Here is a 27798-nt window from a genome sequence, read left to right on the forward strand (position 1 = left end):
GAACCGCGCTGCTCTTTGGCTCCTACTCTCCTCCTCCTGCTGGAAGCACTCGTGTCCCTGCATCCTCAAAGCTTGAGCACACATATTGGATTTCACTGAGTGATATGAAACCACTAATGCATCTGCTGTTTTGAATATGGTGATAAAGATGTTGGTAATTACTGTCAGATGTGCAGCGGGTGGGTGAATCAATCGCCATCATTAATCCCGTTTGTAGACTCCCTGTGGAGCGCACTTGGGTAATGACCTCATGCTCTGCCCATCAGACCTGCAGCTGCAGTGGTCTCCAGTCTGAACTCATTTGTCCTTTGGGGTTATCCCAGTTTAGATGCTGATGAGTCAAAGCTTTTACTAGAACCTGAATTTGATAGTGCCAAAGTGGAGTCCACGCATTTTAATTTTATAAATCATGAGTCTTAGGTTGTGATACACATAAATTCTAAAAAGTGTCTTTTTTTCTTCCCCCAGCCGGCCACTGTCTGTGAAGAGCGTGATTGGAGGAAGCATGACGAGAAGTAAGTATCTTTTTATTCGATTCGTCAGCGTGGAAAGGATATAAAGTTTGTATAAAGGCTTCAGACAAATCGAAAGCTTCACAAAAAGCACAGATTCCTGAGGTCACAGGTTAAAGAGCTGGAATTATTTATTGATTCAATATTTTGAGTGGTGAACAAGCAGTATTCTGCAGCGGAAATCCACGTCTTCAGCTTTACTCTCTCTCTCTATGGTAACAAAGGAGTGGTTGGTGAAGCAGCAGTAAATAAACTTCTCTTAACCTTTAAACTCATCAATCAGGTGCTCTGATAAAAGGACTCTGATTGGAGGATTGAGGTGTATCCAGCGAGCAGGATTTCTGCATCAGAGACGAAGGTCCTCCAGAAATCAACCTTTTTGTAGCGGCTGAATATTAAATACTTTGACTGCAGTCTGAATGCATCTGTTTTTAGTCACAAATATAAATAAAGCACTCACAATGATGTCTTGCAGCAACGATTTCCTTCAAAATGAAAGCAGGCCAATGATAACTTAAAAAACGTTCTATTATTGAGGTGAAAAGACCACTGAAGTAGACAAGCCAGCAGTTGGCCATTCAACCTGCCCAACCTGTTTACTGGCCGTGGCCCATTGGAGCATTGGTTATGATGAACCCTGGCTCTTAACAGATTTATGTTTAGATCAGTGAGACTGATCATCTTTGGGTTTCAGTAGTGATGCATACACTGAACATTTCCATTTTGAGTCACATGCACTGTGTCACTTCACGTTATCATTTCCCCTGGACCAAGCTGATTAAGAACTCCTGAGATTTAAAATCGGGGAGCTTGATGGTGGAGAGATGATGGGGTGTTAGAGGATCAATACAAGATGCCTCAGACTGAAAGATTGCACAAGTTGAGAGAAAAACATCTAAATTACGGAGCTGTGTTAAGTGTGTTAAATTCACCTCAATTTATGGTGGAAGTCACGTTGCAGCAGTAAAATAAACAGTTGAAAACTGTCACCACAAGGTGGCAGTATTTCAGCAGAAGGGTTTATTGTAGATGCCCACCCCAACCAACATTACATTTACATTGTTCTGCCTTGAAAGTCGACTTATAGTCTGGTTTTTTATGTTTCTGTACTGATTAGTAACTGTCTGTTCTGTCCTCCTCTACTACATAACCAGCTTAAATTAAAATTAAAGTTATTTAGGTGCAACATGCATGTAGTGCTGTAAAAACATATGTGTGCAGAATCTGGCAGTTGGCATGGAGTGGAAATTAAACCTAAAGAAAGCAAGAAGAACATTTAGTTCACAGTTGGTTGCAGAGTGTTTTACAACAGCTAGTACAGAGCTTTTTGCACAAGAATTAAAACGGATTTAAAAGGAGTACAAGAATTCAACAAAGATGTCAGAATCTGGCTTTTAAACTCAGTTTAAGTGCTTTCGAAGTTCAGCCATGCTTCCATCTGAGTGTAGAAAATGGATCCTGAAACTGGAAAATGTAAAAGCATCATAAGGTAGCCATGATACAGTAACATCTCTGTGTTGCCACAGGTAAGCTTGTGGGATCCAGGGTGCCGTCCACTCCAGGATCCCTCCAACGCTCCCGCAGTGACATCGACGTAAACGCCGCCTCCAGCGCCAAGTCTCGTCTGTCCACTGTTCCCGCCTCCTCGCCGTTCAGCTCTGCAGCTGCTCTTCCACCAGGGTCCTACGCCTCTTTAGGTAACTGATCACTCTCCTCCTTCTAACCCGCTCAAACCAAAAAGGAAGACCACTTTCTGGTATTCAGCACATGTTGCTCACACTCTTATTTCTCAAAATGAAACATTTCGCTCTCCGTAAACGTGCACGAGGACAGATAGCTCCCCAGTAACAAACCATAGGATTCACCCAGTGAACAAACAACACAGAGTAAACAGAGGAAGTCTTGCAGATCCTTCGTTTAAGTTTGCAGAGTGAAGGAGTCTTATCAGTACACAGTGCCTTTCATTATTTTATTCAATATCGTACAATCGAGATGCATTGATTACAATTAGGTCTGGTTTTTCATTACAGGAGTTCAGTTTCATCATATGATTATTTTTGTCATGTGTTACAGAGCTTCACCACATTTCAGAAGCCTCTGTCTTTGAACATAGATTTCTTGTACTAATAAAAATGATCTGCCTCGTATCACTCACTCTGACTCTATAATTACACATTGAAAAACCACTAGATATTTTATAAAAAATCCTGAACTACAGTCATTTTTAAATTTAATGTACAGTTAATGCCATTCCCCTGACCGGTACTTAGATTTCTGGACAGATGAGCAGCAAGGCTATAGGTTTTTCTGAGGGTGATCAATCAGTTCATCTCTATTTTACAGTTAGAAGGGTTAAATGAGGAGAACACTGTTTTCCCTAGAAGAAGGTGACCCCTCTGACCCCATAATTTCCACCCGCCGTTGGGTGAATATGACACTAGTCGCATTTCCTGGGCGCCATGATGTTTAGAAGAGCAGCTCAAGTAGCTGAGGGGCAAACTGAGCCTCTTCCATGTTACAGTAAGAACTACTAAAGCAGCAGTTTAGCAAAAGTCCCAAATAAACAGATTAGTCTCCTGTCATCTTGAGCTATTGAAGCATTTCTCCTGTAATCAGTGGCTTTTATGGAGCTGCCCGGGAATATTAATAACTGCTGATGTTGCCATTAGACTGTTCTGTCAACAGGAACTGTTTAAGTCCTCCACTGACACTTTACACAAATTGATTGGTTGAGGCTGAGTGGCCCCCTGCTGTGATGGCCGCCTGTTTAAGCTAATGCGAGAAGTTTAAGCCACTCCCTCCCAATAGATGAGATATTTTGTGTAATCTTTTCCCCATGCACAAACTTCTCTCCCTGCTTTGTTCTCCTCCAATGAGTCCCTATGGCTCCATAATGACCCTAACTAATTACGATGAGGCCCCTTGCTCACCCACTCATGCCTGTTGCTGCTTCAATTGCTACTAATGACTTCCTCTGTGCCTCTCCTCCCACTCTTTGCTGCACCGCCTTTCTTAAATGCCCCATAGATGGCACTCCTGGTAAAAGTGATGGTAAGAACTGTGTGTATGAGTGTTTCTCTTTTGTCAGATGTCACAATGTTTACATTTCCTCTTCATCTGTGCTCTCTTTTCCTCTCTTTATCCCTTCTAAGTAGTCTTTCTAGTTTTGTGGACCTCTGCATGGACTGTCTGCATGGATTTCCTCCTTCTGACTGTAACCCTAACAAACGGGTCACTGCATGAAAAATCAATCAGCGGCTACCACCTGACTCCCTCACATTTTTCTACAATAACTTCACCACGCTAAATTTTACCTCCATACTTTGAATATTCTCAGCGTTACAGACCATCAGAGTACATAAGTAAAGTTGGAGCTTACTCATGTGGAAAATCTTATATTTGTGAAGTTATGAGGAATCAAAAATGCACTTTGAGGGTCAGTAACTGAGAAAATAGTCATAGTATGAAGGCTTCACTCAATATACTGAAGTTAATGTACAAAAAAAAATCTGTTGATTTTGAGGCTTCAGGTCTTTTCTGATGTGGTTGATTTTCTTTTTTTATGGAATGACCCAAATGTATCCATCAGCTGTCTAATTTGAACAGCAGTTGAATCCACTGTTACTGTATCATACTCTACAGAAAAGGTTCTCATGGTGTGCTGCAGGGTGGCATGCACTAAATGGGTCCACAGTTTGATTTCCTGTCACGGTGTTGCTACCTCCAGTGCCACTCATAGGTTTGGGGTCTCTTTGAAGTGTCCTCGTGTTGTTTAACGCTAATGAAAAAAGACACAAACTAAAAACTAACTTAGATTCTGATGACTTCAAAAAATAGATCACAGGAAAAAAACACATCGAATGAAAGGATGGAAGGAAAAGGAGGGAAGTAAAAGCAACCTTCAGGCAGTAAACTGAAAGACAGACCAAGGACAAACGTCCACAGTAATGGGAATAAGACAGAAGGCACACATCTGATCACGCTTGAACTTTTCAGGTAACTTTATCAAGACGCATCTGCAGACTGTATACAAGTGTAACACAGACACAAACTGGTGCTCAATAATATCCAGATAAAGTCCTAGAATTTTCATATGTCTTGTTTTAGTCAGACACTTCCATTTAAAAAAATCAGGCACACCCCTAATAATGCAAACATTAAGCCTTAATACAGTTTAAGCAGGCACGTTTTTTAAAAAGGTGTCATTAAAGGGAACTGCAGTTTAATTCTAATGCTAGCGGACCTAGTTTTCGAGTTAAGGAAACGCATTATCAACAGGCAGTAGCTTCAGCTAGTCAGTCAGTGTTACACCCATTTAAATTGTGTCAGAGCTGTAATGATAAAAACCAAAACGTGGCTGTAAACAACGGCTGCTCTGTAATGTCGTGCCAAGTGTGAGACGTAATGAGAGCTGCAGTCAGCCTCTGCAGCCCTCGCTCTGCAGGTAGGAGAGCGAGTGAAGTTCTGTTACTGAGCCTGCAGCCGCAGGTGGACGTGCACTGATGCTCACTGTACCAGCAGCGGTCTAGTACAATGCCTGAAACTGTGTAATAAAGAAGCTCAGCCTTCTTCCATGGATCAAGAAATGCAAACTGTGAGAGGAAGGAACAGTCAGAAAAATCCAATCCACTCTGTGATTTTCCACAGAAAACCTGAGTGGTGTCATTAGTGTAGATGAGTTTGAATGGCCGATCAGATAAGGTTTTTTATGATCTGCTGTAAGTCTCGATGAATATATGAAGAGATAACGCACACAGTCTAATCACTTCCTATACGCCTCAAGGGGATTTATTTTTAGCATGTTGTATAATCCCTGTTATCATTGTCGCCAGTTTTCAAGTGCTATTCTTGACGTGTTGCATAAGAGCACACTTTAGATGTTCTTGCTGAGTTGGCTTTTGCCCATAACTTATCGTACAATCGTTCAGTGAACCTGCAGACTGGGCGGTTGCCGCTGTCTTCACTTTTATTGCACCTCGCACTTTATAACAGGGCTGTAGAGGTGAGAGGATGAAAACCTTTATCGCAGAAATACATTTGTATCAAAAGCAAAAAGATCTGCAGAAAATAAAACGTTAGGATAGAAAGATATTTTAGCTTTTCTTCCACAAATGCCCTGCAGGATGGATTTTCAGTTACCCTTTTAGCTTTCAGCAATGCAAATAATTTTTGTTGCATATAAGTTTGAATGTTTGTTTTGTCCCCAATTCCCAAGACCGTAGAGAGCATGTGGGAAAATCCAAAGGTGGCAGTTAGGGTTACTTATCATTGCTGAGGACTTAGACCTGAGAAGGTTATGATAATTAAAGCCGAACTGATTGTAACCTTTTTGCCTCCAGTTTATCAGTTCTTCTTGGTTGGAATTATGAAGGTTTATGATGTTGTCTAAAAGTGCAGAATGCATTTTAATTATTGTGTAGAATATGTGATGTAACAAGGTGTACATGTTTAAAATATCAGAGTACTCTTTACAGTTATACAATCTTCTTCAGCCACAGAGCAGCTCTGAAAGATGTTCAGTGTTTGTTTATCTTTAAGTCTCGGTCAAAAAGTCTGAAGATATTTCTTGTGGTTTCTGTTAGGGTAAAAAGGAAGTGGTTAGCTTTGCTTGCATAAGTTAATCCGAGACTTCATGTCAGGTAGGGATTTTCAGCCTTGAGCCTAGCTTAGTGTTTTGGTCAAGGGGTGGATCTGACTGAGACACTCCATGCTGGGACAAGAGGAACATGTCAATCACAAGGTAGTCCTGCCTTAAAACATCTCATACTTTAAGGTCCTTTTTGACTCTAATGGGACAATAATTTCCAAAATGAACATCAGGTTTGATTCATTAAGACTTGAAATCAAAGACCGAGACCATAAACAACCATAGAAGAGAATCCATGTTCAATGGACTCTAGAAACTTGAGAAAATACAACACGCACATTAAATTAAAACACCAGTTATTGATTACCATACTCTGTCAAAGCTGCTTTGTAGCTCGGTTGGCCTGCATGGACAGATGACAGTGACAGCACTTCTTACCATGAATGAAGGAAGGTTATTGTAATTACACAGAATTGTTTTGAATCCAAACTCTAGAACTGAAAAGTAATGCAAGGAATTACTAAACAGGCAAAGCAAATAACCTTTGACGATCACCACAATACACTCCAGTGACATGCGGCCATGCACTAAACTGCTGAACACGTCATTTCCAAACCCAAGACACCCTTTTTCAGAGCAAAAATCAAAGCAACATAGATACCCTACAATATTATAGAAATAAACCCAATAATCCATTGATTTCCTATGAGAACCACGGGGCAACACTAAGACAGCAGGTAGACATTCAGCAGAATGAGGCTCATGGACGATGACTATCTACTGATTGGGTGGGCGAGGGAACTTAGAGATCTTTCTTATTTCCCTTCTTTACATATGAACACAGAGTTTACCTTAAAAAAAATTACTTTTTAAGTTAATTTTTAATGAAACATTGGAATTATCTCAATGTATGGTCTTTAAAAAGTCCTTTTCTGAATAGCACGAGTTACAGATTCAGGAATGCCTTTCCTGTCTGGCGGGTCACAAGAAACACTGAGAACTATTTGTGAACACTAACAAAGCCAGGTGTGTCTGTTTCCCCTTCATGTTTTCAGAGCAGCTGTCTCCTCATCCAGGTCTGCTTCATTCTGTTTCCTCAGACTTCTTCTTCTCCAGCGTCTCTGTCCAGGGCTGGGTTGAACCGCAGTCACTCCCATCTATTAAACCTTCTACGCCCCCTCTTGCTCTTTCTCCCTTTTTCTTTTCATCCAGGTCGCGTTCGCACAAGGAGACAGAGCTCGGGCAGCGTTGGCGGAGCCAGCTCTTCTTCAGTGGTGGACAGCAGGGGGCGAAGTCGGGCCAAAGTGGTCTCACAGTCCCAGCGTATGTATAGACACCTCATGCACGTGCTTAAATAGCGATGTTAGAGTGAAATGTGAGCATGAAGCTGTTTAACCAGCTTTTGCACATCCGGCTTTACAAAGCTGCAAAGCCTGCGCTGAACGTTCATTGTTGTGTGCTGCTTTAACATCCCCTCGACATGTGTTTCTTCTGTGCAGTCTTGTGTTTTTGTTTATGTGTGCCTCCATACATGCACGCTTTGTTGCTTTTGTGTGTGTTGTGTTATCTTTGTACGTTGCTTAGATCTGTGAGCTCACAGCTAACATGTCCACAGCCACCCAGAGTGCATGCTGGGAACAAATCAATGAACATAACCCCTTCTGTCTCATTCTGACTGATCTCGATCTCCACCCTGTCCTGCCTATCGCTTCCATCACCCAGGATCAAGATCAGCCAATCCCATCAGTGGTAAGGCCTCAGCTTCAACCAATCACAAGACAGATGCCTCACCTTTCATACCTGACTTATAGCATTGCGTTAAATCTTCATTGTATCCTCACTGTTTAGTCAGTAACATCAGTCAACCACCGTCTTTGCCCATCATAGTCTAAAACTGCACCAATTTAATTTTAGCGACTGGATGGATGGTTGGTTGGATAGATAGAAACTTTATTGATCCCACAAGGAAAATGATTGTGTTACAGCATTAGCCAGATAACGAATAAAATAGTACAGTCTATACAACATTAATAAACAACATAGTTAATTGCATATTAAAGGCCTTATACTTTAAGAGACAATGCAAAAATGGTATATATACAACAGTGATTTAAAAAACAAAAACAAATTTAAATTGAAGTTAGGTGAAGAAAAGTAAGACTCATCTGGTGCAAGAGAGTAGTGCAAATTGCATTAATAAGTGATACATTATAAATCTAAGAAACAGCTGCAAGACAGTAAATTTGATAGGTTAAATTGGTAAATTTTGGTAAATAAGCATTACCCACAATGCACTTTTCTCCAGTGAATGATCAGAAAACGACCATACTTGTGTCATCTCCTCTATGTCGCAGACATTAAACTGCTGCAGTTTATTCAAACTATGACATTTCAAATACGAATGCAAACGGTGACATCGCCAACGACAGCAGTGATTCAACGCAGTTCTATAAATGAAGTCCACTCTAAAGCTTTGCACGTAGTCTCGTTGTGTCACCCTACAGTATCTGCATGTTTCTCACACTTTCCAGCTATTAGTAATTTTGTGAGGTTTTGTTGGGGTTATTTTTCCACTGTGGAAGGCATTGTCTGTTCCCATTTACTTTGAACAAGTGTCCTCCTTCCTTCACCCCACATGTCCAAGCTGTAGATTTTGTTTTTGATTGTTTAACCTTCAAGTGACCAAGTTACATGTTTCTGTGTGCCACATGTTTCCTTCCTACATGGTTTCTGTGAGGAAAGCTGTGTGAATTTTTTTAAATTCATTAATTTGTTGGTAATTATTTTATAGTTAGGCTTTTCATTTTCAGATATTTTTAGTGTTTCTCTAGAAAATCTGTGAAATCTTTCACATCTAAAAAACAAAAAAAACCCAGACATGTGGTAGTAACAAACTAACAGCCTGATATTTCTGTAATTGTGCACATTTACTAAGCATTATCTACAGCAGTGTTTCCCCACGTTTTGGAGCCACAGCATATATTTTACATTAGAAAAGTCACATCGCACCACCAAACAAAAATGTCACAAAAAGCATATATTAAGATATCTCAGAGAGGAGAGTTTCACTGGTCTGGCCCACAGATTTTCAATGTTGATGCCACCATGTAAAACTGGTGGGCCACATAACCGTGGAGTTTAGCGTCCCTGTTTTAGATGGCCTGTCATGTAACAAACAAAACAGTGAATGGGTGGGACAGACAGACAGATCCATTACAAGAATAAAATAAAAGCAAAGAAAGAAAGTCTAAAATCTGATGGTCCCACTTGGCCGTTTTAGTGGCTACCACAGCTCGGTCACTTGATGGTTTACGACTGTAATTTACCTGTCTTTGAAGCTCTGTGTTGTCACTGTGATTCACCTTTAAAGATGGGATGGGTTTGTGCCTAAAATAGAAGAACACATCATAATCTGTCAGATTTATGGGCTGCAGTGTCCTTACAGGACTATCTCAGCCACTTTTTTCCTGTTTGTCCTTTTTAATTTTTTATTTTTTTGTCCTAACAGCCGGTAGTCGCTCCAGCTCTCCGGGTAAGCTACTCAGTCACAGCAGCTACGGACGGATCCCTCGAGCCACGGCATCAGCCTCCACCACTCCGGCAGACAAGCGCAGCAGGATCCCTCGCAGCCAGGGCTGCAGCCGGGAAACCAGCCCCAGCCGATTAGGCCTTGGTAAGGACCTGACTCTGGAGCGGCACACTCACTGCATTTACTATCTGTATACGACAATAACATAGAATTAAACTTAAAGCACCTTCAGAAACAGGAAAAGTTCACAGAAAGTGCCTTCTAGTTAAGGCAAACAGTAAAAGTGTACAAAAATATGGAATATAAAACATCAATTATGATGGCATTTAGAACAATTAAAAGTCAAATGTGATAGCAATGCAATAAAAAGCACAGCAAAAATTAACAAACCTGCATAAATAACAGTAAAAATGTAAATTACACCCCAGTTATGATAAAAGTAGAATAAACAAATAAGAGAATCTACACATTAGAGAGAATGCTGTATGAAAAAGTGACAGTGGACATAAACAACAGGGAGTCTGTGCACTGAGACATACTGATGCACGTCTCCACCAGGCATTGCAAACTGAGGGAATCCACGTTTCAGTAAATAATAATAATTAATTACTGTTATACTATTCATTTAGTTAGCATTTTTAAAATGCCGAGGCAGAGTTCTATATAGAATTCAATAAAAGAGCTCACCATCAGTAATAACGATACAATAAGGATAAACAGCTATTTAAAATGAGGCATAAAGCTTCCATCAAAACATAGAACAATCAGAATAATATGACCTGTAAGTATGAATAAAATAAATAAAAAATATAAGTGAGGAAGAAAGTGGTAGAGGAGAAATAAAAACATATGAAAAATATGTTTAAAAAAAGTCTTAAGGAGAGATTTAAGGGTAGATGTTCAGTCACAGGCACGTTGAAACCGGAACTAATGCCTGAAAAACGTGTTAATGATGCGCGGCTTGTTTATAAAACCCTGAATATAAAGATTCTTATTAATTGAATTCTTACAAGTGATGATTTTTGAAATGGCTCCTGAAGCCAGCAGCAGTCTGTATTTATTCCATTAAACACACTTTAGTCCTGACTTGTTTCTGCAGTTTTCTGATATTTGATGCATAAATAGGAATTGTAATTGTGCAGGGAATGAATTGCTTATTTAGTGTCACTATTAATATGACATAACTGTGCAGAAGAAAAACAAGAAGCTGGCCCAGATCTCACACAGTGTTCCTTTGACTGGCTGCACGGCATTGACCCCTCAGGTGTGCTGATCACCATGTGTCACAGGAACACATGTACAGATAGCTGAAACTGGACTTTCCTATCTTTCTGATAAAAACATTAAGTCCTGTTTGTTTTGTGTGCTGTACATTTCCATGAGCGAGTTTATTACGCAGATCATAAATCAGTAATACAGTAAATTGCGATATGATTCCCGCCCTTAAATATTTACTCCTCACAGGTATATTCTGACCTACGATATCTCACAACAGGGCCAAAAAATTTTTTTTTTGTTTTTTATTGAAATTGTTTGGTTTGAACTTGTATTTGTTAAACTTTTGAGAAAAATTACAAAAGATGCTGCAGCCTGTGTGCAGATTACTTGGTGGTGTTAACAAACGACCTCCTCTGTAAAAGAAAGATGGAAACCAAAACTGAGAGCACCACTACAAAACAAACCCAAAGAAATCTGTTTCTCAGTTATGTTGGCAGCCACGTGCACTTCTGGACTTCTGCACTTTTTTTGGGGGGGTGTTTTTTTTAGATAACTCTGTACAAGTTCTGTTTTTAATCCAGGTCCGATGGTTTCCTCTGAATATTCCTTCTCAGACGTTAGTTAAAGTTTACAGTCTGACCTTGGGAGACAAATTCAACCCAAAGAATATTTGGGGATGCAAGCATGCTCCTGGTCTCACATTTCACCTGCTGTCTTTTGGTCTGGAGACTGTGGATGAAAATCCAGAATAAAAATCTAAAATCTGATCAGTCCTACCCGCAGACACAGCGCTCATCACCAGAAACATGTTCTCTGTGAAGTTTAGGTCACTTTAAAACGTCAGTTCTTGACTGAGCAGTGCAAGTGTTCAGAACAGAAATCTAAAGATAGCAGAGATGCTGTTAGTATTGTGGACGTTCCCAAGAAGATGATCTTTAATGATCTTGCTGTTTTATTTTTATTGATTTCGTGGTCCAGTACCTTAAGAATTCCTGTCCACCACACCTCTCCTCTCTGGCTGCCCTGCTGTAGGGCCAGGCACAGTCATGACTTTTCAGACTTACAGGTCCAAACTCTTATTGGTCTTTTTTTCATGAAGCTCTTCAACCCTCGATCGGTTGCTTGTTACCTGATGAAAGACTATAAGTCAAAAACTGTTTGGTTTTTCTGATAAATTTGGTTTCTTGTCAAGTGTTTCTTTGTGTTTGTTTATAGATTTGATTTGAGATGGGAAAGAGGTCTTTATTTTCTTCACTTGCTCATTTGTATTTTTTCTTCTTTACAAATCCTGCTGTTTTGATCTGTTTCTCACAAGTTAACAGTTTGAAGCCTGAGCTCGTGTTTGGATCTAATCTTTCCTGGCCATGTGCTGTATGACTGACTCTCACTCACCCCTACTGCTGTTTGTCATTTTCTTTACTCTCACCATTTTCCTTCTGTATCTGCTTTTTTTTTTTTAATCTCTCGTAGTCTCTCTGTATTAGCCGACTCAATGACAGAGGTCAGGAGTTTGACTCTATTCATTGGTTTATGAATCAGTTGATTTTCTGTGCTATCCTTTACACTGTTCTGCCAAAACTCATAAACATGGGCTGCGCAGAAATCTCCTGTCTCCAATGACCATACACATTGTTGTAATCTCTTCATGGAAAACCAGAGTTACTCACTTATTGTTCAACCACTTAAAACAGTTTATATTGTTGGCTATTACATGCTCCAGGACCCTCATCCGAGGCTTCATGCTTCCAGTATTCCTCTCTCTCTGTCTTCCTCTCTCCGAGCCTCATTCCCACCTTTTCTCCTATGGATGCACACTGACACTCCCACCTAACTTGTTGTCCTAACAGCCAGCCTGTGTGGTAAACCTCTTCTTCCTGCTGCTCTCCCCTACCGCACGCTAGCCCGGAGCCGCATTCCCCGTCCCAGCATGAGTCAAGGTTGCAGTCGCGACACCAGTCGTGAGAGCAGCCGTGACACCAGCCCCGCTCGGGGCTTCACTCCTCTGGGTGAGTATCTCCGAGCTCACGGCTGTCTGGACTCTCTCCTAGTGAGCTTACCAACTGAACAAAATGTACCTGATGCTTAAACGAGCTTCCTGCTCCAGTCTTCTGTCTGGTCTCTGTGTTCTCTGTAGCATCTGAAATCTCTGCATGCCTTCCTCTGTGCATGAACTGTGTCTGCTCTGTTTTTCCTCTTCTTAATTTAATTGTTTTCCTATATAAGAGATTTACCTCAGTGTTTCTGTGCTGGGCTTTTTTTAAGAGGGATTCCTGTAATTGAAATAGTTGTAAGTGAAATCATGTGCAGATGAAGGGCTTTTTAATCTCTCTGCAGAATTTTTGAAATCTAAGCATAAACAAAGTAGTAAAAATTACTTCTCGGAGCAGCAGTAACCAATCGTTGTCTAGACCCTCCTCCAGTTCTTCCTGGATAAGGACAGCAAGATTTTCCTAATCCAAACTAAAGACATATCTCTCTAGCACATCCTGGGTCTTCTTTGCAGGAGCAGCAGATCTACTCTGATCTTCTCCAGAATGACTGACCTTGTCATCCTATTCTTAAGGCCACCAGTACACCCACTACATTGGTCACATTGCACACAACCAGTGACGTAACCACACAGCCACATGTATCCTTGCTGTTACGGCACAGGTCGCTGCTGCATTATTCTCCTGAACAATCAGTTTTTTCCACAAACTTCATTTTTTCAAACTTAATCTCTGAACTTCTGTAGTGATACATCATTAAAACAGTCATGAACACTAACATGTTCGTAGACTCGTGTCTTCAACCCAGCTGCAGTGGCACAATGCGTAGGATTACAGAAATCAAGAGGCGTGACGTCAAGTTTGTTGTAAAGAGGCATTCACCAGATGGTGGTAAAATGGTGCACAGAGGGCTCAGCCACCATATGAAGCTCATTCTCAACACTTGTATGCATGATCTTATTCACTGAGTTATTACCCCTAATTCACGGTCACAGATTAGGGTATGAACATAGCTTGACCAGCTTCACCTTCATGCTCAGCTGTCTCTTCAACACAACAGCCGGACACAGCATCCACATCCTCGCAGATGTTTCATCAATCCAGCTGTCAATCTGTCTTCCCTAACATGTGAAAAAGACCTGGAGATGTTTGAACACTTGCATAAGTGGGCAAACCACTCACCTCAGATTCAGAGTGTTTTCTTGATAAACACAAAGGGAGATGCATGGATTGGCTCTCCTGTGGGTCCACCACCTGCAGGAGGAGGGGTCCAGTGTTTTGTGGATCAGGTAGTGGTCAAATGTAGAGGCCTCTATGGACTTGATACCCAATCTCACTAGTTCCAGTAAACTGGATTTGGATTTATTCAAACATCATAGACATGTTTGCCAATTAAATGGTGAGAAATGCCTTTGCCTCTACCGTATGCAGACTGGTCCCGCTTACTGTCATCACACCATTCTCTGCCAGGAAAATCTCTCTAAATTTCTTTGGACCCAAACCCAAAAACTCTAAACTGTGAGAGTAACAGCATCTTTTTCTGTTCTCTGTTAAAGAATTTTTTGCTTTATGTTGCTCTGCCAGCAGACACAGTTCAGTTATTCATTTTGGTGCCTTTTCACAGTTAATATTTTGATTTATCACGGTAGAAAAAAATAAGTGAATGAATATCGGTTGATTCCATTTTTTTCAAGTATTAGAAACATAAGTGTTTTTCTTAATTTGAAAAATCAAAATGTGTGCTGGGAAAAAGGCTACATGTTTTCACCGACGTTTAATGTTAAAAAATTCTTTGTTATTATGACGGGCAACACCTCCTGTTATCCTGTACACGTGACCTGTTTTTACTCTGCTGAACTGATCTGAACGATCTGTGTTTGCACAGGTTAAGAGCAAGAAATGGAGCTAAAGCAGGTTTTCTTCAGTTTTATGTCAAATCATAACACTTAAAAGTGTAATATGCAGAATGGTTGGATAATGCAAAAAGGCAGATTTATGTTTCAGTTTGGCTAGAAAGGGTAACATTATGTTGCCAGAGTGGCTTAAACCTGCAAGTCTGATTGCATATTGTTGTCTATGAGAAAATAAACACTTCCCTGATGAGTTTCAGTCTCAGTCACTAGTTTCAGGTATTACTGAATAAAATGTGTCGTTCATTTTGGACATTTTTATCACATTAAACTCAGAAAGGACAAAATCACTATTGTAAGAACAAGAGTAGCGTTGTTTACTAGCCAAATATTTTTGACACTGCTCCCAATCCATTAAGCTCTGCCAAGATGCAGCCTCAGGGTGAAAAATCAGTCAATCAAACAAAAAGCAGTTCATCTAATGTCCACTAGAGGCTCCAGCAGCGCACGTGTCCACATAGACTCCCATATAGACTTAGACACCAACATTAAAATGTCCAACTTTACAGCAGAAATCAACATGTTTACAGATAAACAAAGAACTGGTTTGGTCTCCATGTAATAATTGTAACATTGTTTTGTTTTGTTTTTTCTTTTTTTAAAGTTGGACATTTTAATATGATAGCAATTAATTCACTTTTGGCTTCAAGTGGACTTGAGAGGAACTGTCGTTTTCAGGACTGCCTGGGAGCCCATTGAGCCCAGGAGGAGGTGCTGAAACCAGTGTTGCATGAAGCTCAGCCCAGCAGAGTAAAAATGGCTTCTGTCTGTGTGTTTGCACCACTAACCCTTTGGTCCGGATGTTGCCCACCTTTCGTTTCCCTCGCAGCCTCCCGACGTCACTCCCGTTCAACCAGCGCTCTCTCCACAGCCGACCCCCACGGCCAGTCAGGTGACCTGCATGATCAGATTCCCCAACTAGCCAAGCCGCTTTCAGTTTCCTCCCATTTTTTAAAATATTACACACAAATCATGCCGGCCAGCATGCTTCTGTGGATGTGTACAGTGACGTGACTACAGGCAACATTTATAGTTGGTTTTATGTTCCCTGCTCAGTATTTTATTCAGTACTTTTGTAATTAAGCATGTAAAGGGAAAATTTTATTTTATTTATTTTATTTTATGTTCTTGATACAGTGTTCACTCTTTTGCATTCCCGGTGCCTTATTTTTCTTATATTTTTTCTGGTTAGCTGTGATTTATTTATTTATTTATTTTGTTTAATTCAGTGGCCTCTAGTGTGTTTATAGCTGCGGTTACATTTTTTTGTGCTAATGTGAAATTTGTTTCGTGGCATTAAATATCTTTCTTTTAAATATATTTTTTGTTTGTTTTTCCATGGTTTTTGTTGTTGTTGTTGTTTTTTTAACATACACGTTTGTTTTTTCCTATTTGGTGAATTGCTGGTTTCTTAAATCCTTCTTCTTCCAAGGGATAAGTATACAGCCGCTGTGATGCATGTCTGTGCTTAGTGGCCGAGGGCCTGGTCACCTGCTGTTTGGGTTTTTCTTCTATAAGATGTTGCTTTTCTTTTTGCTTTTGGTGGTTGGAGCCTTAAATATATTTTCAGCTGTTAATTCACAGCATTTTTCTTTTTGATTGAAGAGACCAGTAAGTAAGAGAAGCAGGTAAGTAACTGTGCATTTGTGCTTTTATTCACCTTCACTTTACTGTCCTCTGTTCCCGTTTCTGTTTGCAGACCGGTACGGTTTGGTGCATCAAGCAAGAATTTCTGCGTCCGTTAATGCCATGAGGGTCCTAAACACCGGCACAGAGGTGGAGGCAGCAGTCGCTGATGCTCTGGTAAGTTGATGGTTTTTGAGAGAAAAGACGCATAATTTAAAATTTGTGATTAACATTAAAAAAAAATTTATATTAAATTAACACGACTGAATGTTGCATAGCAAACAAAAAGACTTGTCTCTACTGGCAACACTTTTAAGAAGTTTATCAGTGTGGAGATATATTGTGTAAACTTTTATCATCAAGTATGAGATATCTTATCTTTTTGGCTTGTGTTTATGTCTGTCCCATTCTTGTGACCTTGTCACCTACACAACTAGAGAATTAATTGTTCCCCAGTGTTAGAAAATGGATGTAGAAACTATTAGATTTAAAGTCTGTCTGATAAGATAAAATGTTAAAATGAGCAAGTGAGGTCCGGGCAGTTGGTCATCTACCTGCATTAATGGTTGCATGTCCTTATTCAAATCCACACTGCATATTTTCATGTATTAAGTCTTAAATTAGTGCACAATTTTTTTCCAATCAAAGAGATAGATTGGAAAATTGTTTATTACTGCTTTAGCATTCCCATTTTGTGGGCACTTATCAAACCTCTGACCGCGTGTAAGGTTTAATTTTTCTACTGCGAGGATGAAGGTTTGACATACATAAACACCAGTCAGTGGCAGGAGTCGTCTCAATATTACCAGATGAAAAAAAGAATAAATAAATAAATCTACTGTTGTGGGGTAGCTAGCTAGCATAAACTGCTGGTCTCTCTATGTTTTCCCCTTTTGTCCTTATGCCCAATCAGTCAGGCAGATGGCCGCTCCCCTTGTCCTGTTTGTATTAGAGGTTTCTTCCTGTTAAAAGGGAGTTCGTCTTCCCCACCATCAGCAAGTGCTGCTTACAGAAGATTGTCTGTTTTGGGGGATTTTTGTTTTCTCCAACATTGTTCGCGGTTTACCTTACAGTATAACACACCTTGAGATGATTGTTGTTGTGAATTGGCACTAAATAAATAAAATAAAATAAAATTTAATTGGCTATAAATTGTATTTACCAAGAGGGCTCTCATGAGATGGTCCACAATGAGTAAGAGTGAATTTGGAAGGAGGGCCGTATTTTAGTTTTTAAAAAGTACAGTATTGTATTGACTCCATTTTTGATGTAGCTGGTAGTGCTGCATGTTGATTGGTTAGTTAGCACACATGTTCATATAAGCACCTGTTTGCATCCCCTCCAACAGACATTTGAAGTGAAATTAAATCTTTGATGGTTCTTTGTTAAACATTAAATTAAACCCTTCTCTCACCCCAACCGGTTGTGGCAAATGGCCGTCCTTCCTTGAGCCTGGGAGTTTTTTCTTCCCACTGTTGCCAAAGTGCTTGCTCATATGGGGTCATATGATTGTTGGGTTTTTCTCTGTATGTATTATTGTAGGGTCTACCTTACAATATAAAGCTCATTGAGGCGACTCTTGTTGTGATTTGGTGCTGTATAATTATCCAGGTACTTGTACTCCATGAAGCCTTACGTGTCACTTGTGCAATCTTAATTAGTAAGTGTTAAGGATGGATGCTCAGGCCACTGTGAAGACTTCCTTTACTGCTAAAACAGTAGATGTCACCAAACTTAACAATCATTCTGACCTTTTTTCAGGAATACGGAGCTCCATGAAAAAGTTTTACGTTTACTAAGATCAGATATATTTCTAACACGTCTCGTCACATGTGTGTTGCACGCAGAAAAATGGACTGCACTCTTTCTTTGATCCTCCTTTAAACGTTCCCTTTCTCCTCTTTTCCTCTTGGTTGTTTGTTACCATTTCAGCTTTTAGGAGACTCCAGGAATAAGGTAGTTGGTCATTTTGCATTTCTGTCCATGTATCCATGCCATCATACACTAACCAAGTAAAGAAAACAATAATGCAGCTTGCCTCATCATAATCGCTCCTCCACCCCAAAGCCTTCTTATTTCTTTATTTTTCTTTATTTTTTTGTTTCACTTTGAATGTTTGTCCATCGCATCCCTGATGTGAACATCTGTGGTACCAGAGCAGAGACATGTCTTTGTGGTATAAATGTGTTGAACGTCATTGTTTTGGCACATTGCTCATTTTTTGAGATAAGATTAAATATGCTCTTCTGTTTGACGTGTCCCCCACTGCAAGGCCTTTGCTTACTTGTGGCACTGCTTGACTGGCTTTTTATAGGAAGAATGAAAGAAAATGCTTTAAAATGTATTAGAAGAATTTCATATCATCTACGTACAAATTTGGACTTTTAATTTTCTTAAAGTGTTGAGAAAACCGCATGGCTACCAGATGCAACAGGCAAGCTTTTATCAAGATTGTTACCTCACATCCGGTCAGTATTTCGGTATCAAATCCTCAGTGTCCGTCTTCCCTTCTCAGAGGAAGACATTGAGACGGAGGTACGAATCCCCGGGGATGTACTCTGACGACGATGCCAACAGTGACGCATCTAGCGCATGCTCGGAGCGCTCGTACGGGTCACGAAATGGAGGAATCCCACATTACTTGCGCCAGACGGAGGATGTGGCTGAGGTCCTGAACCACTGTGCCAGTTCCAACTGGTCTGAGAGGAAGGAGGGCCTGCTGGGCCTGCAGAACCTCCTCAAGAGCCAAAGAATACTGAGGTGGGGGCGTGCTGTCTGTGGGGTATAAAAATACATATGCAAGAAATATGTGCTTTAGTATTTGGGGACTAGTTATTGTTATTATTGTCTTTCTTCAGAGTGGTTCAAAGGTGCACACAAATCACTTTTAGCGGTGATTTCGGATTTGTTGGTTATCTTGAGTAATGCAAATCCCAATGTGTTTGGATACATGCACAACAAAAAGGAGTCATTAAAAAAATCTGTGGTTTCCCTGCGCTTTTCTTCAAGTTACAGGTGAATTTCTTCCTCAGTTGGAACAGTCTGTATGTCTGTCTGTTCTATAACCCTTACTAAACAAATCAACCATCCGATTGGTGGCGAACCAGAACAATAACTGTGTACAACCTGCTAGCCAGAGTGAGATAGACTGTAAGGAAATCTGAAAACAGGTAGTTAGCTGAACCCATGGAAGCACATGGTAGATCACCACAGGTGCATTTAAACTCAAGGATAAACAGGTACACAATGATCATTTGCTTTCCCCAAATGCGCTGGCAATGACCTGATGGATTTTATATTTGGCCTTTTGCTTAAAGCTGAGTCATTGATGATTGATTGGTGATGGCTGATTGGTTGTCTGGTTCTGTTGGTTGGCTGCAGTCGCGTGGAGCTGAAGAGACTTTGTGAGATCTTCACACGGATGTTTGCAGATCCTCACAGCAAGGTAATGAATCAGAACTTTACCAACTAAATCAATCCATTTGGATGAACACTGACATCAATATGAATGCATGGTACATTACATGTGTATGCTGTGACTTTTTGGTATTAATGAGGCGTCCCTTGTTGCATGTTCTGCCTTGCTGTGGACTTAACAACAGAGAGTAAGTTTGTTTTTGAATTCATATTCTGCAAATAAATATGAGATTTTAAAAAAACTGCAAGTTTTTTTTTTCCTCCTTAACAAATGTTTTGCATTTTAAATGTATGATCTGTGTGCATATTTGCAGGTCTTCAGCATGTTCCTTGAAACTCTCGTGGACTTCGTCACAGTACACAGGGAGGACCTGCAGGACTGGCTCTTTGTCCTGCTCACCCAGCTGCTGAAGAAGATGGGCGCAGACCTGCTTGGCTCAGTCCAGGCCAAAGTCCAGAAAGCCCTGGATGTCACAAGGTCTGAAAGTCACACCAGTCATGGCTGCTTCCTATTGCATTGCTGGTCAATAAGGAGTAGGCATGCAGGATCAAATGTTATATAATTCAGTCAGATGGAATCACATTATATACAGATCATTATTTTTCAATAAAAGCAACGAGATAGACGGATCCATAAAAACAGACCGTTAGTTTCTCAGTCGGAAGCTGCTGCAGTTTTGAAGAAAGTCTGTGTTTAAAATGAAAACTATTTTACTGGGCAAACTGTTTCCTCATATTTCTGATCCACAGTCAGTGTGTTACCTGCAGCAGGTGGTAGTAGACCACACCCACCAAGTACACACATAATCTAAAGCCATGTGCTGCTGTGGACACAAATGGAACATTGTCACTGCTTTACCTGCAATCAGACAGGAAGTGAAGCCTCTCTCCACCAGGCTATTTCCACAAAAACTCACTTTGGTGTTTTAAAGGATCAATTCAGGCCTGAGTTAACATCTTGAAATGCAAAAGTCACAAAAAAGTAGTCGAGCAAGCCGTGCTTGCAGGGTAAAAGTTCTTGCTTTCATTCTCTGTTAGCGTATTCTTTTCACAAATGAACAAACCTTTTGGGTTTTACATGCACAGCTGTGGCTTTAATATAAATGTGGACATTTAAAACTTTGATTTATTGTTTGCAGTTTGACCCCCGTTGCTGCACGGCAATTTTGAGAGCAAATTTAAAGCAAAGGCCACATCAAATTATACTGATATAAACACTGCTGTCCAATCATTTGCAAATATATTGATATTTAGAACAAGCATTACACCCCGTCACCTGGACTTCTTCTACAGAGTGATACTAAAATTTCCATTTATCTCATTCTGGGCTAACGGTCCTTGAGTGGTGCAGTGATGGTAGTCTGCAGGAGCTACGCTGAGCTCTGCAGACCTTCATCTACATTTTGCAGCTGTGTGCTGTTTCTTTTTTGACACTGACTGAGGCCTAACTGAAACAGAGTGATTTACATGATCTTAAAAAATAAAAAAATACCACAGATGCTTGTTGGAGGTACTTGCTACTCTTTGAGATGCAGTAGTTGTCATAAAGCTGCGGTATTTCTATCTGCACCTTTGAAAAGAAACCCTTCAACAGATGTGAGTGTGACTTCATACAGAGTTGTACTTGTCTCCAGTTTTGGGATCTAACATTACTGCAGTAACATGGACGCTTCACGTAAAATGAAACTCGAAACCTATTTCAGCTTTTCCTTAGACCCGCTTAAAAGCCACATGAAGGAAAGAATTGAATTCTGTTCTCGTTCTCTGTGTTAGGGAGTCCTTCCCATTTGACCAGCAGTTCAACATTCTGATGAGGTTTATTGTGGATCAGACTCAGACTCCAAACCTCAAGGTAAAGTAGAAGTAAAGTTGATTTTTGGTCGGCAGATATAATTTCAGCAAGACTAAAGGTTTCTTGTCTCTTCAGGTGAAAGTGGCCATTTTAAAGTACATCGAGTCCCTGGCACGGCAGATGGATCCCACAGACTTTGTCAACTCCAGCGAGACTCGGCTCGCGGTGTCTCGCATCATCACCTGGACCACTGAACCAAAAAGTTCAGATGTGCGGAAGGTAGGCCAAAATATGTCCTAAGGCTCTCACACTTAGTATTCTAGTTATTATTTCCTTCTAGTATTATCAAAGAGTACAGTGTGGCCCCATTTCATCTTCAGTTGATATCTCTACATCACAATACAAAGATGTCTTACTTAATCTCTGCACTTTCTTTACATTCTATTGATATTTTTAGAACGTTTTATTTATTTATTTATTGTACCGAAAGCACCTTTAAAGAGGCACGGTGGACCTAAAACGGCTTGAACCAAGAAACAGTATAAAATACAGAAGGATCGTATTGAAGGATGTGTTTGAATCATGTAAAGCTGTCTGTGAAGTGTCCAAAAACAAAAATGTGGGGTTGGAATTTACAGAAAATTGCTGACTACAGAACTGTTATATTGTATTCCTCTGCTCCTTTATTTCATTTGGGTTCCTTGGCCTGTTGTGTTTGTCCAGCAGCAGTTGTAAACTTTGATAATAGGCACTCTCCCTGTGGATGGCCTTGGGTCAATGGCCCATTATCTTTCCCTTGTCTGATGCGCGTCATATGTTCTCCCTCTGTGTTCCTCACTGTTTGTTTTTCCACTGCCGCTCTTCCAAATGAAATCCTCACCCAGCCCAAATCTTTAGATATGCTGTAAATAGACAAACAAGAATACAATAGGTGCATCTATTATCAGGGGACACTGATCCACATGCACAGATCTTCTCAAATATTGCTTCTGTGATGATGGTTGGGGTCCTGTGCCATTCTGTAATGCCCCTTCTGCCTTGCCACTGTTGCCCCAGACCCTTCATAACTGGGTGAGCGAGGAGCTAGCAGGCAGGTCCAGCACTGCAGCCTTACTGCAGTCAACTGAGGGCAACCAGGAAGAAAGGTGTAAGCAGGTAGAGCCCTCTTCAGCAGCCAATTACATCACAACAAGCACGCAATGCCCCGCCTGCCCGGTACCTAACCAGCCACCAAACCTGCGAAAAAGAAAAAAGCCAACTGCGGCATCCTGTCACTCACCATTTACACTCCAGCTGTTCTGCTGAACAAATAAAGTCAGTGTGTGCCTGGCAAAGTGATCACTCACCAAATAAACTGAGCTTGTTGTGCAACCTGGAAAGACTTTTGTTTAACATTCGTAGTTCTCCAGGAAAGCTTGTGGTTTTGAATGCATTTGGATGGATTTTAATTTTGCAGTGCAACATTAATAGGAATGCTCGTTTTTTTTTGTTTTAATAGTTTGTGCCTAACACTGTTTGACTCACCCTAACAACCTGCCGTCCACCTGCATATCTGCATGCTAACATGAAGATTTTAGATATGTGTGTCGGGAATAGTGGCACCAAGAGCTGGATGTCACCCCTTTATCACCCAAGTGTCATACAGGCCGGCTGGATTTACGTTGTAATTTTAGCTGTAAAAATACAAAATAATTCTCATTTAATAACCATTTTAATTTTCTATCTAGCCCTAAGTATTTGAGGAATTATGGTAAAGTGAAGCACATGGTCAAATCAGATTTTTGTGTCTGACAGCAGTACCTTGTAAGTGCTTTGTGCTACTGTGATACACTAAATATCCCCAGTAAAGCTCATAAATCACTCATCCTTTTAGTTCAGCCATTGCACAAATGAAGAGAACTGCCTAAAATCTTTTTTTATGAATCAGCTTAATAGTTAGACCTCAAGTAGAAATGAGCTCATTTGCATTTGCTCATTTTGCAAAATTAAAAAGCAACCCAGTTTTTAAGACATCAAAACTAAACCAATCCTAACCAACAGCCTCTTTTTGTTTTTCCACACCAGTATTAATACACTGTATTACCCTGAAAGAGTAATTTCTGTTAAAGAATTCAGGCTTAAATTAACAGTCGACAAAGAAATACATTTGAGTTAATTATGTAATTATTTTGCTTACATCTCATTTAAGCTCAGGTTAGTCTCCTGTCTTCCCGTGCTCTGTTTCACTGTATATATTCACACACAGAGCAGAGCAGCTAAAGCAAAGATAACATTAATTGAGTTGATGATACCTTGTTATCACTTTTATTGCACTAAGTGCAATAAAAGCTGTTCATGAACTGTTAATCCCAACAAAGTGAAAGACAGAAGAGAGGGCCAACAGGGTGATTTAAATGTTTGTTTTTTGTGTGTTTTTACTAAGTTAAACAACTGCAAAGAAACACACAACACTGGTTGGGATAGTTGGTTCCTTCAATGCTATATTAGCCGACCTTCAAGCACAATGTGCAGGCATAGCTTCACTGCTGCCCCAGGTTAGAGTTTTGTGTAGTCCCATCCTAAATGAACAAATTATCAGCAACTAGAAGATGTCTCCCCGGACATTTTGTCCTCACAGTTTATCAGTTTAAAGATTTTTACTGTGGGTTTTGTAGTTCTATAAAATTAGAATCCCTAGTAGTTTATTTTGTATGATGCTATTCCTGGTGAATATTAGGTATAATCTATAGTGAGTTTATAAATGGAAATTATAAAGGTAAAGAAGAGATGGGCAGCTTCGATGCGTTTGGAGCCGCAAATACATCAATCAGCTCATCTGAACTCTTAACACACAAAAAATCATCCGATGTATCAGGATGTTATATTTTATGTTTTAGACCCTATGTTGGTTAAGCTCAAATAAAGTGTGAAAATTCTTTAAAGAGATATTTACAGTAATCAAACTGGGCTGTGCACATACTGGAAGGCAAGTTTTTTCCTCCTGAAAACAACCTCTTGGATATTTAATCGATCATCGTTTTGTCATAAATATGCAATCGGGTCATTGAAATCAGAATTATAGCCGATATAAACTGTGATTGGTGCATCCCTAAGTAAAACTGGTGTGTGGTTGTCATTTCTCTATCGCTTCTTACTAGAAACCTGCACAAGAATCAAACATGACATATTTGACAACTTATTCCCAATAATAGACCAAACATTGTTCTGTTAAACATCAACTTCTATTCTCCTGCAGCAGCAGCAGCACACCAGTACTTTCTCCTTTATCTTTACTCACTTGCATGTTGCAGCACTGATTTTCCTGAAAAGATTCTTCTTCCTTTAGTTTTCTACTGAATGCATCTTTGAATTCTCACCTTTCAAAAAATGTTTTTCTACAGGCTAAAACCTTCATTACTGCACCAAGAAGCCCGTCTTGGAGCCAGAAAGTGAAAGAATGTCTTCCATGGTTTCAGAAGTGCATTGGCAACAACCTGTGTATCAAATTCTGTAAAATATTGTAAAACATTACTGTTATTCTAACTTGATAAGTCATAATGTCCACTGTATGTGCTTGATATTGGAATACACATGTTAAGCATTAACTAGTTCCTCGTTAGTGTGCATATTAGCCTATTGGCTCTAGGGTTAGCCATAAAGCACTCAGTGATGCCTTATTCTACACGAGCATGTTCTGCAGTTTTTAGGGTACAACAATGAGTCTTTGGCCAGTACCCTCATAATTACTGCTTATTGGATAAATAAAGAAGATCTTGTACATAAATTATGACTTTAATATGCTTTACTCATGGCCTCATAAGAACTGAACCTTGAGAACTGAACTGTAAGAACTGAACCTGGACCTTTTTAGTATCATTAACTGCTTTTTAGAATAAGATGCACTGAAGTGTAGGAGAATGTCAGTGTTAGGAACTCACCTGTTTCTTGCTTCCTGGTACAGTTCAGCATTTATAACCCTTTCCCTGCTTCCTGTAAATTCTGTAGAATTCCCTCATTTTTGACCTGTGACTCTTCACTTTGGAATAGCATCATTTAACTGCGATAGTTGGGAGCTGTGGTTGAAGAAGAGCCAGTGGTTAGAGTAGGGAATCTTTTGTAGATTCATATTTATCAAAGTAAATGTGAGTTAACTGTGAGTGAACCTCAGGAATTAGAATGGGTAGCTCGTTCATATTCAGTCAAACATGATTTAGAGTGGAGGTATAGCCTCCTCTGAAGATCATAATTCAGATAGAGCTGCTTCCTTACGTTTGGTCTAAAAGCAGCAACCAGATTGAAAACTCTTCAGTTAATAGTCCAGTATTGGGAGAATATCGTCAGGAAGAATAGGGTGTTAACGAGAGCTTTAAAATGGCTAATTTAAAGACACTAGGTTGCTAATGTGCATTATAATGAGCAGGTAGCTACCTGGCCGAGGTGCTTCTGAAACCATGAAAGCCTGAAGGTATCTGAAGGTTCTCTGCAGTTCTGCTTTCTTTCCTAACACGTTGTGCTCGCTGCCTGCAGGCGGCACAGGTGGTGCTGATTGCTTTGTTTGAGCTCAACACCCCAGAGTTCACCATGCTGCTGGGAGCACTGCCCAAAACTTTCCAGGACGGCGCCACCAAGCTGCTGCACAACCACCTGAAGAACACGAGTAACACCAGCAGCAATGTGGTCAGTAAGATTTCTATGTCACTGAGGGGAAAAATTTTACAGTCACCCAGGTTGCGGTATTCTAAGATGAGTTGAACTGATTGAACTTGAGGTGGACTTCTGTTTCCGATGTTACGTTGTATGTAATTTCATGTCGTTGATATTCAGGGCTCTCCGAGTAACACTATTGGCCGAATGCCGGCTCGTCACACACCCAGCAGGACCAGCCCTCTCACCTCACCGACAAACTGCTCCCATGGAGGACTCTCTCCAAGGTAGGCAGCCGCCTTTGATGACACTGTCCTTAATAACACACTCACTGTGTCGACGCATGGCTGTGTTTTAACTGTTGGGATACTGGTGCTGTCATCACGTGTCACCTGTAGACAAAGTAACGCGCAGCCAGGTGGGTCTGTAGTAGCTCGAGACTGAGTGAGCTGTTCTAGAGATTACAGCCCATAATTCATTCACACATATGTGAAAACAAAGAAGCAATTATTTACAAAGACAAAAGAAATCTTACAAAACTCCTCCTGCCAATTGTCTGATTGCTAAAAGTTTCGCTGCATAGCGACTGATAAATGAGCCTTTCAAGTTGTCATACACGATCATGTTGTAAAAGTAAACCAGAGGAGGGTGATTGCTGCATTAATCTGCTGTTTTTACAGCATAATGCAGCCCAATTACCTAAAATCCAGTTTCATTCTTCCATGCTGAGCAGCTCATTCAGTTCACACACACTGTGCCTGGATTGTCCTTTTATCTGCCAGCAGAAACCCATAAACATTGATAAGTTATTTAAGTTATTGTTACTTCACCTGAACCTGCAGTGCACCTTGTATGGAGAGCATTAGCAGCACAAAAATGCTTTTTCAAGGTTATCTTTCAAGATAAAATCACAGTCACACAATTAACTAATTTACCCAGCTTAACCCATAAATATCACAAACCATACTGAATTGAAATGTGGGCAAAAAAACATTTCTTTTGGGCAGCGTTGCAACACTTTCAGCCCAGCTGCCATGATCAGATTGCTTCCTCAAAGTCCTGTTCTGATCACTTGCATTTGTGTATCTGAGATTTATCTGAAATGGTGAAGAAGTCAGGAGTCAAGGAGTCAGACCTGGCAAGAAGATGCTAGCTAGCAACGACAGGCCATATGGGTGCATCACACAGATACAGATTAATTATTGCTGTGTAGCATTTAATAAAAGTCCTAGAATTGTATTCACTGAAATACAATGAATACATTAAAATGCTACAGAATGCTCCTACAGAACAAACAGGGTGGGTAACAGCTATTTTGTATTTTGGTGCCTCTGGTTGACGTTAGAGGAACTGCACTTGATTTTTCCATCCTGGAAGCTGATACATGTTTCTTTTTATGTAAATAGGGACAAAATGTGCTTTCTTTATGCTTTAATAAAATCCAAATGGATGAATTGTGTTTAAAAAAAATTACCTGCCATTAACTATAAAACAGAGAAGTTTGTTTTTGGCACCTTTATGGTCAGAACAGGACTTTCGGTGAGGTGAACAAGGAAACAACCTTGACATTGAGACTCTCCAACTTAAAATCAGTTA

General features: G+C 40.2%; 1 protein-coding gene across 1 annotated transcript in view; it reads left to right on the plus strand.

The window, feature by feature from the left end:
* The window catches only part of clasp1a (cytoplasmic linker associated protein 1a), a 97740-nt gene that overhangs the window by 57967 nt on the left and 11975 nt on the right, over window positions 1-27798 (plus strand). Inside the window, exons 18-33 of the mRNA XM_076875200.1 lie at window positions 469-515; window positions 2039-2209; window positions 7312-7422; window positions 7822-7848; window positions 9608-9772; window positions 12748-12852; window positions 15574-15636; window positions 16444-16547; window positions 18886-19130; window positions 19752-19815; window positions 19973-19975; window positions 20102-20265; window positions 21561-21639; window positions 21715-21858; window positions 26086-26235; window positions 26383-26489. Of these exons, the coding sequence (XP_076731315.1) occupies window positions 469-515; window positions 2039-2209; window positions 7312-7422; window positions 7822-7848; window positions 9608-9772; window positions 12748-12852; window positions 15574-15636; window positions 16444-16547; window positions 18886-19130; window positions 19752-19815; window positions 19973-19975; window positions 20102-20265; window positions 21561-21639; window positions 21715-21858; window positions 26086-26235; window positions 26383-26489 (1749 nt within the window). The remainder of the gene's footprint in view (window positions 1-468; window positions 516-2038; window positions 2210-7311; window positions 7423-7821; window positions 7849-9607; window positions 9773-12747; window positions 12853-15573; window positions 15637-16443; window positions 16548-18885; window positions 19131-19751; window positions 19816-19972; window positions 19976-20101; window positions 20266-21560; window positions 21640-21714; window positions 21859-26085; window positions 26236-26382; window positions 26490-27798) is intronic.

This window comes from Maylandia zebra, linkage group LG16 (assembly GCF_041146795.1).
Source record: "Maylandia zebra isolate NMK-2024a linkage group LG16, Mzebra_GT3a, whole genome shotgun sequence".
Classification (NCBI taxonomy): Eukaryota; Metazoa; Chordata; class Actinopteri; order Cichliformes; family Cichlidae; genus Maylandia; species Maylandia zebra.